Source organism: Lynx rufus, unplaced genomic scaffold (assembly GCF_022079265.1).
Source record: "Lynx rufus isolate CCGP_SWC_20201006 ecotype Redwood Valley unplaced genomic scaffold, mLynRuf1.p SCAF_36, whole genome shotgun sequence".
Classification (NCBI taxonomy): Eukaryota; Metazoa; Chordata; class Mammalia; order Carnivora; family Felidae; genus Lynx; species Lynx rufus.
In genome coordinates, this window is record NW_025814852.1 from 1,502,720 (window position 1) to 1,518,302 (window position 15,583).

Sequence of the window (15,583 nt, forward strand, 5' to 3'; positions counted from 1 at the left end):
CCTCCATCCCCGCCTCCCCGCCCCACTGCCCTGCCCAGTGTCCCCAGACAAAGAGCTGGGCCTGTCTTCTCAACCCACTGCATTGGCCACGGGGGAGAGGCAGCCACTCCAAGCCCGGAGCCGCTTCCCAAGCGTCAGAGTCTGTCCTGGGCCAGAGGCCACCCCTCCCTGCCCCAAGCTCCACCCCCCCACCATATGACCCCAGTTCCCCATCTGTGTGGTGTGGGTGACCACAGGAAGCAAAAAGCTGGGAGCACCCGCCCCTCTCCACAGCCCATCAGCTCTCAGGACCTGGCGTGGGAGAAGGTGGGCAGGGGCTCTGTGGGCTTCCGTGGGGGCGGGGCTGTGTGCCGCGGCCACGCCCCTGTGCTGGCCCCGGGCTCTGCAGGCTACAGAGCGTGGGGAGAGTGGTCACGGGTGATGGCCTCCCCACGAGAGACCGGGGAGCCTTGTGGGCGGGGGCTCCTGGAAGTGATGGGGGCCCTGGGGCTGAGTGCAGAGGCCCCCCCAAGAGGGAGCTCTCAGAGTTCCTGTGGCCGGTCACAGTGTCCCCCTCGAAGCGTCACCCCAGACCACAATTACTCCCTGCTGGCCCTCGGCTGAAGCTTCAAGAACTCTGAAGCCAGGAGCTGCAGTCAGAATAGGGGCGGGCACCCGCGTGGGTCACAGCTGAGACAGAGCTGGCCCGGGCCCGGCCGGTATCCAGCACACCCTTAGCGGGAATCTCCGTCTGGCTTCTGAAATGGCGTTCGAGGCCGGCCGACTTGGCCAGCCGTGTGCAGGGCCGTGAGTTCCCCTCCCTGTTTCTTTGGGTGGTGGGGCTGCGGTCAGGCCGGAAAGCGTGAGGTTGCCTCTGTGTCCACGCAGACCCTGAGGGGTCCGCTCGACCCGCTCACCTCTGACCGACACTTGGGTTGCTCCCACCTTATGGCACGAGGCTGGCACCTTAGGACCACACCTGCCTTTTCTCTGGGGACCCTGACTGGGGAAAGTCCCCACTGGTCTGACTGGAGCCTCTTTGTCTGAAAGAGTCTCTGACACTCCTTGTCACCCCTCGGAGGTTGGAGCCCCTCGGGGTGACGCTGAGCCAGGCTGCCCGCCCCTCCCCTGCTCTCCCAACCCCAGGGGCCACCCAGGCAGGTGACTTCCGCTCTGGGCCCCTCAACCCTCATCTTCCTCAAAGAGCCCCGGGTCACCCGGCAGGCCAGGCCAGGTGCCCCATTCCTTCCCTCCTCAGAGGAAGGGCTGAGGGCCCCCCTCGTGGTGGGGGTGAGGAGACCAGGAGTGGCTGTGGCGGGAGACCCCTTCAACACCCTGAGCCTCAGTTTCCCTGTCTGAAAAACGGGGCTACAATGAGACCGCCTCACAGGGTTGTGTTGGGGCTTCAGTGAAGTCCTGCATGAACACCAGACCTGCAGAGGTCAGCAGGGTCAAGCTCAACCCCACCCCCACCCCCGGGAGGCCCGAGGTACGGGGTGGCCTCCCGCAGCGGTAGCAGGTACGTTCCTCCCCCGCCCCAGCCCCCTCAGGTCCCCACAGGGATCCTGGCCATCTGCGTGTGCTGTGACTTTGGGGGGTGTCATTCGTAGTGACAAAAGTAGCCAAAGCAGTTCCCCACCAGAGACCTGAGCCCAGAGGCCGAAGCCGAGGTCCGGAGGCGGGAACATGTGCGTCCATATCACAGTTCGGGGCTCCGAGCCAGGCCTCAAATCATCGGCTCTCGTGCAGGCCAGGGTCCCTGGGGGGTGGAGGACCAGGGGCCCGGGGGGAGGGGGGGGCCCGGCTGGTGGACGAAGGATCGCACAGCTGAGCGAGCAGGGCCCAGTCGGCAGGGAGGCGTTTCGGGGTCCACGAGGTGCTAATTCCCTCAGGGCAGGAAATGCCCTCCCAGCCCCAAGCTGTTTCGGGCCTCCAGCGCCTAGAGGGAGGGTGGGGGTGCTCCGGAAACAGCTCAGGATGGAGACCCAGACCATCGGGGTCTGTGGAGGTCAAGTTCCCCACCCCCCTGCCTCACCGACTGTTCCTGGGGGGGCTGGATGTGAACACCCGGCCGGCCGCCAGGGGTGACCTTCCTCCCCTCCCACCCCGGTGCAGCCCCCCAGCTGGGGGCCAGGACTTCTTCCTGGAGGGTGAACTTCTGTCCTCTGCCCCCTCCAGGACCAGGGCCGGCCAGGGTCTGAGCAGGGCAAAGGCCACAGAGCTGTGTGGCCCGAGGGGTGGCTTGTCTGGGGTGCCAGCGTGGGGCGCCCTGGAACCTCCGTGCCCAGGCAGAGCTGCCTCCCGAACAAGGTGCCAGCGCTGCTGGGGAAGCCCTTTTCCAGAACCTGCTCCACCGTGGGGAGGCCAGAGGGACAAGCGTGGCTGGCTCCTTGCCAGGAAACAGCCACGCCCCCGCGCCAGCCCGTCCCTCACGCGAAAAGGGACCTGAGGCAGGAGCCGGGCAGCCCCAGGCCGTGCACGTGGGCTCTGTGCCAGCCTGGCTGGCGCTGGGCAAGGCCTTGCTCTCCCCGGCCCCTGATGGCCAGCCCGAGAGAAACAGGCTGCCTTTCCTGGAAATCAGGGCCTCCGCGCCCCTCCCCCTGCGGCAAGGGCATCCACCTCCCAGCTCCCTGTCTGTCCGGAGCAGTTAGGCAGTTACGGGTCCCAGGGGGCTGGGACCAGCTTCTGCTCAGCGAGACCTGCCTCCCCCGTGTGTGTGGGAGGGGGGCCCAGACGAGACCCCCGGGGCCGCCACTGCCTGGGCCACACTGCCGCGTTGGTCCCTGCGCCCGCCCCGCCCCCTCTCTCCGTAGGCTCCCAGTCACAAAGCTGCCGCACCCCGGGCCCACCCAGAACAGCCTCCCTCAGACGACGGGGACCCCGGAGGTGGGCCACAAGGGAAGGGCAGATCTGGGCCAGGGATCCCGTCCAGCCCCTGCTCTTCTGCCGCATTCCTACTGAGGCCACCTGATGTGTCCCCACCCCCTCCTTAGCAGGCTCCCGGGGGCCCCGCCCAGCTCTCTGCACTGGTCACCCCAGGGGGGCCCAAGAGGCAGCGCCCACGGGGGATGGCCTCGCGCCCCGCCCTCGGGTGCCCAGGCAGCCCGGCCTCCGTGACCCCTACTCTCACAGCAGGAGCTCTGTTGACATCGTCACCCAATTCACCCCCTGCCCGTCCCCCGAGTGCCCAGACACGTGGGTGCCTCGGTGGCCGACATACCGGAGAGCTGGGTGCATCTGAACACCCTGTCCCTCCTCCCCGGCCGTTCCCTCCCTCCCAGCCCAGGGCCCTAACCGCGGCCCGCCTGCCCACCGTTCTCCTTCCTTCCCGACGAAGATCCCTCCGTGGTCCTTGGACAAGCGTCTGTGTCCACTGCTGAGTGGACCCTCCCACTTGGCCCTTCTGGGGCCACCTGACTGAGCGGACGTAACGCAGAGCTGTGACCGAGCCGCCCCAGGCCTCCTCAGCAGCAGCAGATGGGCTGGGTCACTGCCAGCATGGCGCGGGGTGACGGCACAGGGCCTCCGTGCCCCCTCCGGGGAGGGGTGGTGCCCATTCAGAGCGGGCTGTGACGAATACGCCACCCAGGCTTATCAACGAGTGGGAGCTGGCACAAAGGTGACCAGGTGGCTCCCGCCCGGGGCCATCCCTCCTCCCTGCTTAGCCCCCCCCCCCCCCCACCGGCCAGGCCCTCACCCTGGCCTGCGCACAGCGGGGACCCCGGGGACCCCGGGGACCCCGGGGCCCTTCCTCCACAGGCTCGGGACCACCCGGTCCCCGGGTCTCGGACCCTTTGTGCGGAGGACAAAGGGCTCCAGGGCAGAGCCTCGGGCCTGCTGACGCTGCACCCCCTCCCAGATCAGGACAAAGGGTTGAGAGGAGGGGCTGAGGTTCTGATGCCTCAGCCAGTTTCTGTGGAGGCTGCAAGGGCAGGGAGGCCGCTGAAGGACAGGGGCCGGAGGGGACAGAGCACAGGCCGGCAGGTGCCGGGCTCCCCCTCCTCCTGAAACACTGGGACACGCTGGGCCAGGCGGGTCCCCTTGCCACAGGGTCTCCCCCTCCGAACTGGGTTCCAAGCGGGGACCCTCCCTGCACTCCCACCGCACACGGGCCTCAGTCGGCCCCAGACCACCCGGATGGGGCATCTGGAGGCCTGTGAGGGGGCTTTGGGGCCTCCCAGGTGTGTGTCCCACGGCCCAGAGGAGGGGTATCTCCACCACGTCCAGCAGCTGTGAGGCCGCGGCGGGAAGGGGCCCGCACGGGCCAGAGAGGACGCTGGTCAGCTGGACTGGGGGTGGCAGGGAACAGCTCTGAAAACAAGATCTGGAGTGACACACTGTCCTGGTGGCCGGAGCTGGGCTTGGCAGTGGGGTGGGCACAGGCACACCCAGGTCCCCAGCCCTGCCTGGGCCAGGCTCCTTGGGCATTCCGGGGGAGACGGTGTGATGTGCTGACCCAAGCCGGCGTACCCGCTGATGCAGGGGTCCCCAGGGTAGAGCACCCATTTGAAAACCACGTACGCCCATTTTAGACTCTGTGCCTGTTCCGTGCTGGCCGTGGCTCCAGGGGACCCCGTTCTGGGGACACCACCATGAAGCAGACCTACAGGCCCCCCTCCCCCGCCGGGGAAGCTCGATAAACAAGTCAGCAAATACACCCGTGGCTCAGCCCGGGCAAGAACCGGGAGTGCCGATGAGAAGACGGGGGACTGCCGCACAGGTGCCCGGGTGCGGGAAGCACGTGCGAGGGCCCAGTCCAGGTCTCAGGGACACCCTGAGGCACGGCCTCCCTTGCCCAGCGCCCTGGTTTCAGGGCGAGCTCTCAGCAGAGAAACAAAGGGGGCAGGCAGAGAGCTGCCAGGACTGAATCTGAGGACCCCAGTCCAGAGCTGGCCTGAGGGGAACATTCCAGAAACGGCTGGGAGATGGGAGTGTCCCCCCGGACACGGGGGGGGGGGGGGGGGGGCTCCCAGTCCGGCCAGGGGACCTGCTGTCCATTTGCAATCCCCCCTCTGTCCACCTGGGGGCAGGCCCGGCCCAGGAGGAGGTGGCCGGGGCACAGCCGGCAGACCACAAAAAGGAAAGGAGCCCCTCCCAGCTCAGCCCGGAGCCCTCCCACAAGCACGTAACCCCCCCGGGGCGGGGGGCCCGTGGGCACGGAGCCTGGGGATGGCCCTTCCCCCACCTGGGGATCCCGGGTCCTGAGGGCGACCCGAGTCACTGGGTCACCTGCCCAGCAGCCGGCCTTCTCCCTGGCTCCTCAGTGTCTCCCCAGTCGCACTGACCAAGCAAGGTGCGGGCAGCTGGGTTTGAACTGACTTTATTATTCCGTAAATGTGAATTTTACAAAGCGCTATACAATTAACGATCACATCCTTCTGTTTGTTTGTAACGGATTTCCACCTCACGAATCGGCTCTGAGCGCGACAGAAGCCCTGGGTTTCCCGGTCGCCGGCGGACGTGTCTGTAGGGTCGAGTTACCGGTGCAGCGTCAGCCACGGCGAAAAAGCAACAGTCTTGACTCTGCTGAGTAGCAGCAGAAAGGAGAGAGGACGCACCTGCGGGGCTGGAACGGAGCTCGGGGCTCAGGAAACAGACCTCCTCCACGGCACAGGGACAGCGATTTCATTCGTTTATTAACAGTCGTGAGTTACAGCACTACCTAACAACCCCCACCAGACCGTGTGGCGGCGACAGTCTCCTTTTTCAAAAGGCTCTTTTTCCCAAACATTCCGTCCAAAGCATGAATGGTCTGTTTGCACCCAGTGCCATCCACAAGTTCAAGTCAAAAATATTTATACATTTTATACTTAAGTTCTTTTTTTTTTTTTTTGTCTGCTAAAAATAGTATTGCAAGTTTTGGCTTCTTTTGACATAAAAATTACAATCATGTGCAAAACGCTAACAATGAAGGGGTTGATCTGAATTCAAGCAGGTTGTCCAATCTGAACGCTCCAGATTCTGCATAATTTTCCTTTTCATTTTTTTTTTTCTCGAAGAAACAAAACAAACAAACAAACGGAACCCAGAACCTTTGCCATGTTAGAAACATCTTGTACCAAGCCCTAACGACCTCCCGGTGGCGGGTGGCGGGTATTCGGAGCTGGCTGGCTGACATGATGACACATCTATGCATTGCAGTAGTTAAAGCTCAAGACAGCTATGAACTCTCAATTCTGTGTTTAGGATTTACTGCTGGCAGAGGCAAACAGAGGTTTTCTCGCAGTTTTCGGTCGGTTAATGGGCCATCGGCCTCTTTCCGCGGGCATCAAGACATCTCCATAAAAATAACCCATCTGAGGGGAGTCTAGGCGGTAAATGGCTGGGGGTGGCACTGGGCTGGTGCTAGAAAGTTCTGCCGTTCGGTGGGAATAGGTCAGGGCCGGGCACACCAAGAGTCCCCGCAGATGCTCCGGCCCTGCCCCCCGCCGCGCCCCTCCCCCTCTGCCTTCCTTCCAGCTCCAAACACAAACGCCCACGAGCGAGCTCGCGAGCGAGCGAGCTCGCGTGGAGGAGACGTGAACCCCAGGCCCACGGTCAGCCAGCACCACGGCAGCCGGAGAGGGGCTGCAGGCCGCACCTGGGAAGCTATCTCCCCTGGCCTCTAATCCCCGGCCACGGCCACATTCAGGGGCAAGGTAAGACAATCGAACCAAACGCAAAGTTAAGCAACCACAGAGAACTCTGGGTGAGACCAGACACAGTGCAGAAAACAAGACAGAATTCAAGTACTGAGGCGCCCCGGCCAGGCCGGGGGGGCCCCGCCAGCTCACAGTATCTGTCACATCTACCCGTCCCTTCTCCTGGACCTTTTGCACTCCGTCCCAGCTGCCTCCTGTGGCACAGCCCGTCCGCCGGGGGAGGATGGGCGCCCAGCCGGCTGCCCGCCACGTCCGCTCTGACGGGGTCCAGTCCCTTCTCTCCTCCTCAAAAAGGCGCGGGTCTAACTTAGCTCTATAATAGACTCTACATAGTGTATGCATATTGCTAATAGTCAAGCTTGGGAGTAAAGGTGCAGAAATGTCATAAATACTGAGTGGCTTGTCTCTCGGTCTACAGGGTCTGGGTGAGTCAGGGTCACGCTCACGGGACAGGAATTAGCCGTCTTGTAAACAGAGGAGGGGGAGGGTCCGGTTTTCTTAATTGGTTTTCCTTGGGAAAAATGATTGGAAGATGCTAAGGCACTCTGGAAGGCCCCTCCGAGCCCAGGCCCGCCGCCGCCCGCCCCGCGGAACATTCAGGACGCGGAGGGAGCGCCCCGGCAGATACAATCATCAGCCATGCCCGTCTGCAAACGCTCCGGACCCACGTCCACCGCGGGACACTTTAGTGCAAAACGCTCGGCCTGGCCCGCCCGGGGCACAGGGGGAGCTCAGAACCCATTCACATTGAAGTATTAAAGTTTCGCCCATAGCTCTTGCCTTCCTTACCCAGAACAAAACAGACGGCGGTTATAAACAATTAGGGGACAGAGGTCGCGGGACATTGTGCTGGCCTGAGTGGCGGTCAGGCCTTCTCTGTGCAGGCGCCACTGCCCCCACCGGGCCAGTGCACCCCTGCGTGACCTGGCCTCGGGTCAGGGGCCGCTCCCACTCTGGACCGGAGGGGAGAGAGGGAGAGCGAGCGAGCCCTTCTGCTGACGGCCGGGGCGGGCTGGCCGTCTCCCCAGGGTCCTCAGGGATGGTCAAATTAAAGTGCACATTGGGGTGAGGAAGGGGAGCTGCAGGGGGGATGGGGGGATGGGGGGATGGGGGGATGGGGGTCAGCCTTACCCATCCCCACCCCCACCCCCCAGGGGCCGCCTGATGCTGGGGGGAGGCCTTCTCGCAGTCCCAGGAGGGCCAGGTCCTGAGGGGCCCACACAGAGCCAACCCCACCTGGGCCCAAGTCGGGGGGAGAAGGAGGCAGGGAGAGAGGCGTATCTCGGGGCCAGGCGGTGGGTTCGGGGCCCCGACCTCCAGGCCCGGACCACCCTGGTCTGGGGCACAGGGGCTGCGATCAGCTCCCCCGTGCCTGCCCAAGGTCCCCCCACCCGTCTCCCGGGAGCCATCAGATCTTTCTGGAGGGTGGGCACATGTTTGGGCCGGCTGGAGGAGGCTGGAGGCTCCGTGCAGGGAGCCCCCTCCCAAAGCCTCCCCCAGGGCCTCTCCACACAGGGCAGCAGTCAGTAGGACCCTCCGTGGAAAGAGGCCTAAGCCCCTGCAGGCCGCCCGCAGCTGGGGGAGGCTCAGCTCTGTGGGTCCCGGGCAGGGACACCTACAGGCACATGCAGGCAGGTGGGCCTATTCTGCACCCAGTCGGGGGCGGGGAGAGTGCGGGGGAAGGGGAGGGGTCCAACAGACCCCTTCAGGTCCAGAAACCGAGGGGTGTCTCGGGTCTGGCCTACTGGCTGCCTGGGGCTCGGAAGGAAGGAAGCCCCTGGACAAAGTGGCCACCTGAGCGCTCCATGCAGCCCGTGCCCTCCCTCACCAAAACACAGCAACTCAACTTCCCTTCCAGCAACTTCTAGGGGCCCTTCCTCCGTGCACCCTGCCGTGCATTCCCGACTGCACCCCTACTGCTCCCCCCGCCCCCGCACACCCACAGCCGCAGAGGCGCACACCCCAGGGTTTGCAGCACAAAACGGGGACCCACTCCAGCCCGGCCTGGCCTCTGCCTCCTCCCAAGCAGGGCCCGCAGCACCCTCCTGTGTCACTTGCCCCGGCTGCGTCTCCCTGCGACGGCCCTGCTCTGCACAGGAGGGAGGTGGGACCCAGGGCCGGGCGGGACCCGGATATAGGTGACCCAGCCCCCCGCCACAGTGGGTTGGAGGCAGGGACACCAAATCCTCCCTAATTTTTTGCTCTTTTGGGTCTGAAAATTTTCAAACCATACATGAAATAGATCTGAATTAAGACAAAAACAAATAAACAGACAAACGTAATCCCAACGTGGCTGAGGGCTGTGGGGCGGCACCAGGGCCGTGGCCGCGCCCCACAGGATGGCAGGTGGCCGGGCGGGAGCCCGCGGGCGCTCATGGCAGCTGGCCCAGCCCGTGGGGCCCCGGTGCACCAAGGACCAAGGAGCTGGGGGGCCAGGGGAGCCCACAGGCACAGGGTGGGAGGACAGAGATGCCGGAACCCTCCCTCCTCCTGTGGGCGGCCCATCCCGCTGCCCCCGCACACGCTCAAACACACACACACGCACACACGCTCTCACGCGCTCCCACACCCCACGCACACAGTGGACCCGGAAGGCCTGACCCCCGAGTCTCAGGAAGAAGGAAAACCAGAGGAGTTTGGCCCCTGGGGGCCCAGCCCTGGCCCCTGGCCCCAGGGGGGTGAGCAGTGAGTGTCAGGGGGCGCTTGCCCCACACCTCAGGCCCCCTGGGCAGAGGGGGTGGGCAGGGCCGGGAGGCAGGGCAGGCGGACCCCCCCCCCCCCCCCCCCCCGCCAGGCTCTCGCCCCCGCCCCCACCTCCCGCCGCGAGGGGTGGGGGGGGGCGGGGGGCGGGGCCACAGCCTGGAGGCTAACCTCGCAGGTATCAAAAGGGGCCCTGGGACCTTCCTCGCGAGGTCACCGGCGGACTCGTCCTTACAGTATATCGAATGCGTGTGTTTCCTTCATCAACTTTAAATACAAGCAGGATAAAAATCACATTTTTTTCAGGCAACAGTAGCAGTTCCGTAGGTAAGTGGCTTGATCACATTTGTTGTATTAGTAACGCATGCAAGCAGCTGGAAAACCGTCCCGCGGGCCGGCGGCTCCTCTACAAGGTCCCTGCGTAGGACGCCTCCTGTCTCCGGGCCGCCGCGGGCGTCTGCGGCCGGCTGGAGCTGGTGCCGCCCTGCTCGAAGGGCTGCGGGGGGCTCTGGGCGGCCGCGGGCGGCGGCTCGGGCGCGGCCACCTCCTGGATGACGGAGCCCGCCCCGTCCGCCTCCTCGCCGGCCTCGAATGCGGGGTTGTTGGCGGCGCTCAGGTCGACATTCACGGCGTCAGTCCTCAGAGCCACGATGGTGGCGGCGTCGGCCCGCCGCTCCGCGTAGATGCGCTGCTCGAACACCTGCGCCGCGGCGGGCGGGAAGTCGGGGTCAAGGGGCGGGCCGGCGGCCGAGGAGCCCATGACCGTGCGGTACATCTCCACGCCCTCGGGCAGCATGGACTTGATCTTGGGCAGCCAGCGCTTGCGCACGCGGCGGGCGTTGGTACACATGTCCGCGGCGATCACGTTCATCTCACTCTCCTTGAAGCTGGGGGCGAAGTTCTGGCAGTACACTGCGAGCACAGGGGCGCGGGGGCACGGGCTGAGTGACCCCCGCCTCCCGAGGGGCCCCACCAGCCCCGGGGTCAGGGTGACCCCCGCCTCCCGAGGGGCCCCACAGCCCCGGGGTCAGGGTGACCCCCGCCTCCCGAGGGGCCCCACCAGCCCCGGGGTCAGGGCACTTATTTGCTGGAGTGGCCACTCCTGAGCCAGTGGGGGCATGGCTGGGGGCCTCCAGAGACCTCATGGCCACCCAGGCGTCTTCTGGCCTCAGCCTGAGGACAGGGGGTCACCCTTCACTCCAGTCCTGGAGACCCTGCCCTGCTCCCTCGGGACAACTGGCATCCGGACACAGGGCCGTGGTACCTCCCTGAGCACCCACTGGCTGTGTGGCCTTGGGCAGGTCCTTGGCATCTCTGGGCCTCATTGACCGCTGCCCCACCCACCCTGGGTCCCAGACCTGCTCAGACAAGCCTGATGGGTAACCGTGCCCTGGTCAGAAGGGGAGTCGGGGCAGGGAGGGCAGGCAGCCCTCGGCACCTGCTCATCAGAGGCGCTTCCTCAGAGTCCGGACAAGGAGCGAGGCGGAGCCGGTCAGCACCTTCCCTCGGCCCAGCCCACGCCGGGAGGAAGTGAGCCCCGTGGCCGCATCCGTCATCACTGAAAACAGTGCCGAGCCTCTCCTCTGTCCTCCACTGGGAGCCGCAGGACCCCGCTCTGCAAGCCACCTGGGAGCCGGAGCCAGGTCCCCAGGGCGAGCCCCTCACAGCAGCATCGGCCGCACACCTCCCGGCCTCTTCCCGGAGCCCCGCTGACACTGCACGCTTTGGGACTCCCATTATCCACCACAAAGGCCCCTCTTTGCTCTAAAACAGAATTAGCCTCACAAGAGATGTTTTCCAAGCAAGGAAGTAAGACAGTGTCTCGTGAGCCGACGGCCGCAGGAGGGCCGGCTCTCGGCCCGTCTGGCCCGATCGGAGCGGGTGGGCTCCTCCGGAGGCCGGGGCTGGGGCCGGGGGGCAGCAGTCGGCTGCGGAGATGGACCGGCTCCGCCCCCACGCGCCCAGGAGCGGGAGGCAGGAGCCAGCAAGCAGATGGCAAAGGCTCAAAATAACCTCGAAATGTAAATAAGGGGTTTTGTTCAAAAAGGAAAATTAGATCTATTTCACATATTAAAATAGTTTCGCACGCAGCTGAATCCATCATGCTTGGAAACCTACCAAGAACGTTAGCACCTCGAGACCTGGCTCCTGAGAGCTGTTCTTTTCTCTTTCCCCCCAGCCCTGTAGGGCCAGCCTGGTGCCGGGGAGAGGCCGCCCGCCCCGGCCGGGGTCCCCGGGGGACCCCGCCGCTCCTGCGCCCCCGACCCGGGAGACCCCGTCCACTTACGCTTCACAGCGTTCAGGACCCGGCTGTCCAGAGGCTTGCGGCTTGGGTCACTAGTGGACGATCGGATGCCGGTGCCACAGCTGTTGGCCAGTGTGTTCCTGGCGGGGGGGGGGGGGGGGGAGTCAGAGGTGCCACGGGAATGGGGCTTTCCCACCCAGAAGTCTACCTGCCCCCCGCCTTGTGCCGCTCCTGACTTCCAAGGGTGCAGGGGTGGGGAACAGGCCCGCCACCTTCTGACCCACCCGTGAAGTGAAGCACGTAGGTCTTTGTTTTAGAGGGGGGGTGGTCCACAGCCCTCCCCAGACCCAGGCCCCGCCTCCCTCACCTCCACAGTCCCCGGGCCGACACCCAAGTGTGAAGTCAGTAAGGTGGGGGCCTCACACGCGAGAGGCGTCAGCCACAGGAGACCCTCGAGGCTTCTGCACCTGCCCAGGGACCCACCTGTCAAAGAAGGTGGCGAGGAGCCGTCTCAGCAAGACCTTGTGCTTCACCCCTGCGCAGAGGTGGCAGTTCATCAGCTGACCTCGTGTGATGTAGACGCCAGAGCCTGTGACCCCCAGACACAGAAGAGTGAGGCGCTCGGCCTCCCCACCCACACAGCCCAAGGCCAGGACCTCCCCGGGAGGCTCCTGGGGCCAGAGCAGGTGCGCAGGGGGTGTGGGGAGCGGCGCAAGGCCGCCCGACTTCTGGGTGCAGCACCCCAGGGCGTGCCCTGTCACCTGGAGGAGGCAGCCTTGGCCACGTGTCCCCAGATCACCCTGGCAGCCTCAGGGGGTTTCTCTGCTCAGCCCAGGGTTTGGGCAACGCTCCTCGCCTCTCTATCCCTTCCCCCAAACCAAAGCACCTCGGGCAGTGCTGGGGCCTAGAGTTCTGGAGGTCACCCGGCCCTGTGCCTGTGGGGGGAGGGGCGCCGCCAGCCCAGGGCAGGGGTGGGGGCAGTGAGCCCACACAGTACTGTTTACCCCAAAGAAACCTGGCAAGGCCCAGGGGCCCCGCAGGGCGTGGGCCAAGCCAGCAGAGGACACACCGCCCAGAGTGTGGGGTGGCCTCCATTTAACGGAAGCTGCTTGTGGAGAAAGGAGCCCGCACCGGACGGTGCCCCCGACCCCCTGAGACAACAGTGCGGTAAACCCCAACGGGCTCTGGGGCCTCCTGAAGTCTCCTTCAGGCCTCTGTGACCCCAGTTGTCACAGATCACGTGCTGAATCTTGTGAAAAAGACAACGGCGGGGGGGGGGCTCCTTTCTCGGGGGGCAGGGTGGAAGGAAGACACAAGGAGGTGTTCTTGCGTGTGGGTCCCCAGCTGGGCGGCCTGGGGCTGGCTTCCCTCCACGGGCCAGGTCTCCGGGGGAGCCTGGGCCCACTGTTTAAACAGACACGTGATTCTGGATGGAGACCACCGCCGGGGGCGTCGGGTCAGTGTGGCCGGACGGTCCTCAGCCACAGCATGCCAGGTGTCCCTGAGGGCCACCCCGCTCACGTCTGCAGCGGCTCCCACCCAACAGCAGAGCAGGTCACTCTGAGCCACACGGGGGACACCCCCTCATTGTGGGGAAACCTGTAAAGGGGGGGCTGGGACACAGTGGGGCCTGGGAACCTGATATCCAGCTTGGGCTGGGCCAGGGATGGTGGCCAGCCCTGGCCCCCGCCCCCAACCCCCAACCCCGACAGACAGGCTGTTAGCTGAAAGGCAAAGCCACCCCTCTCTGCCCTGTTCTAAGGTTGCCCGTTTGGACAGTGGCTCCCAGCAGAGGGGACGGCTCAGGCAGAACCCTATGATGCTGCCCAGGGCGTGGTGGTCAGGAGTGCCCAACAGGACTGGGGGGGGGGGGGCAGAAGCTCACAGAAGGTCCACGCCAGCACTGGAGGGAGGGAAGGAGCCCATGGGTCCTGGCCAGCCTGTTAGGGGCTCCCCCGGCCAACCAGGAGACTCCTGGAAAATGGCTCCACCTCCCCACCGAGGGTGACGGCAGCATCTTCTGTCTTCCCTGTGAAGAGCCTTAGAAATCTACGAGGGGCCTGCGAGGCCAGATGCATCCTCATGTCGAAAAGATAAGTATTTCTGACAAAGGCACCCGGCCCTAATGGGCTTTCGGACTCTGCTGTGTCGTTCGCTTTTGCAGAATTCCGTTTCTGACTCGGACCTGCGTCTGGAGCCTCCGGTCGCTACCCGTCAGCTCAACGATGGGGCGCTCTGGGACTTGGGGGAGGGGGGCCTGTGCGCTGTATTCGATTTGGTTTTATCTGCCACCTAAATTAAAACACAATCATGATTGCAGCCCCTGCCAATCAGATGTGCGACCAGCCCGGGGGATTCAATTAAAATGCTAAATTAATTCAATTGAATAACTCCTCTTAATGACACATTCTCCTAAAAGGAAATTAGAGGAAATTTAAGATGTTCTTTTTTTTTTTTTTTTTTTTTTTGACTGATTAGTGATGAGTACGTTGTTCAGAGCTCTGAAGGAAGGAAAGTAAAGGAGGACATCTATCTGCACACAATAGACGGGGCGGGGAGGGGCACTTCACCTGCCACCAGCTCTAGCTTCTCGCCAGGGTCCCCTTCTGAGTAGAGCTTGGGGTGACAGCGGTACCCGATCTGGCTGATGAGGCTGGCGGGCAGCGCCACCAGGTCGCGGCGGATGAGGACACAGGAGCGGCTCTCCAGCGGCATGGGTTCTGGTTTCTCTTGCACTGCGGACACAGACCCGATCTGGTTAGGGGTGCTCTCAGGCACGGAGATGGAGATCCTGCCCAGCCAGGCTCGGGTCAGACCCTCCACGGTGGGCTCGACTGCTCCCTCCCTGCCTCCGTGCCCTCCCCACTCTCTCCCTGCCCACCTCACCCTGACCTCTGCAGGGAGGACCAGAGTGGAGAAGTGAACGGAAGAAGGCAGGGAGGGATGCCCACCCAGACCTGTGAACAAGCTATGAGGGCCCGGAGGTGCCCACCAGACACAGGCCTGCAGATCAGGCAGGACTGAGGGCTCAGGATGGCATGTGCAAGGGGCTGGTCGGAGGGCAGCCGGGCCGGCCCCGGGGTCTCATCGGGCACTCTGCCGGGTGGAGGGCAGGCCTGGAGCGCATAGGGCCTGCACTGTGCCCCTGGCCTGATTGCCGGGGGCGGTCCCATTCCACAGGTGGGGGCACACAGGGCCTCTGCCTGCCAGTGGGCACTTCCCGGACGCTGTGCCATGCTGCCGGGACGAGAGACAGTTCCGTAAGTACCTGCCAGCAGTAAAGCTGGGCAGTGGCACTGTCGGGCAGGCCACCCAGGGCACCTCCAGCCCTCCAGGTGGTCTGGGAATGCTCCTGACAAACCACTGCCAGCTGACAGTCAGGGGCCCCTGAGCTCACCGAACCTGCAGCTACAATGGGGCAGGGGCTGAGCCCCCTCTGACGTCCCCAAGCCACACGGGAGCATAAGAGCAGCTGGACGTCAAGGCCACTGTCCCCCCCTCCCCTCCCCTCCCCTCCCGAGGCTCCACCCTCCACCCTCCCCTGGCTTGGATACAGGCCCTCTGGCCTGTCTCTCAAGGCCGGGGTGGGGCTCCCCCGCTAGTGCTCATGAAGGCCCTGAGTGTACCGGGCACCAGCCACACCGAGTGCCGTCCAGGTGCTGGGGGGGCCAAGGAGAGGCCCTCAGGGGATGCCCCGTCGGGGGCTCATCAGGTAGCCAGGCTGGGTGGGGAGAGACGCCGCATGGAGGCTCCCGTGGTGGAGAGGACTGAGCCCCACCAGGCTTTGTGTCCCAAGACCCCTTAAGCAGGTGCCCCCAAGTCCAGCCCCACATCCTCCCCCATCTCCCTGCAGCCCCCTGGTCTCCTTGCCCCCCCCCCCCCCCACCCCAGCAGCCACACAAGCCGCACGCTCATCACAGGGTCAGCGAAGGGCCTCTGCACGGGGCAGGGCTCCAGGGCAAAGCCCCCTGCCACGCACATGCTGCCATCAGCCCGGCACGCTTCACCCCGCCTCCCT

General features: G+C 64.8%; 1 protein-coding gene across 1 annotated transcript in view; it reads right to left on the minus strand.

Moving 5' to 3' along the window:
* Positions 1-9,726: 9,726 nt before the first annotated feature.
* The window catches only part of NACC2 (NACC family member 2), a 28,757-nt gene continuing 22,900 nt past the window's right edge, over positions 9,727-15,583 (minus strand). Inside the window, exons 2-5 of the mRNA XM_047093864.1 lie at positions 14,136-14,300; positions 12,049-12,154; positions 11,608-11,705; positions 9,727-10,232 (exon numbers count right to left, since the gene is read on the minus strand). Of these exons, the coding sequence (XP_046949820.1) occupies positions 9,727-10,232; positions 11,608-11,705; positions 12,049-12,154; positions 14,136-14,300 (875 nt within the window). The remainder of the gene's footprint in view (positions 10,233-11,607; positions 11,706-12,048; positions 12,155-14,135; positions 14,301-15,583) is intronic.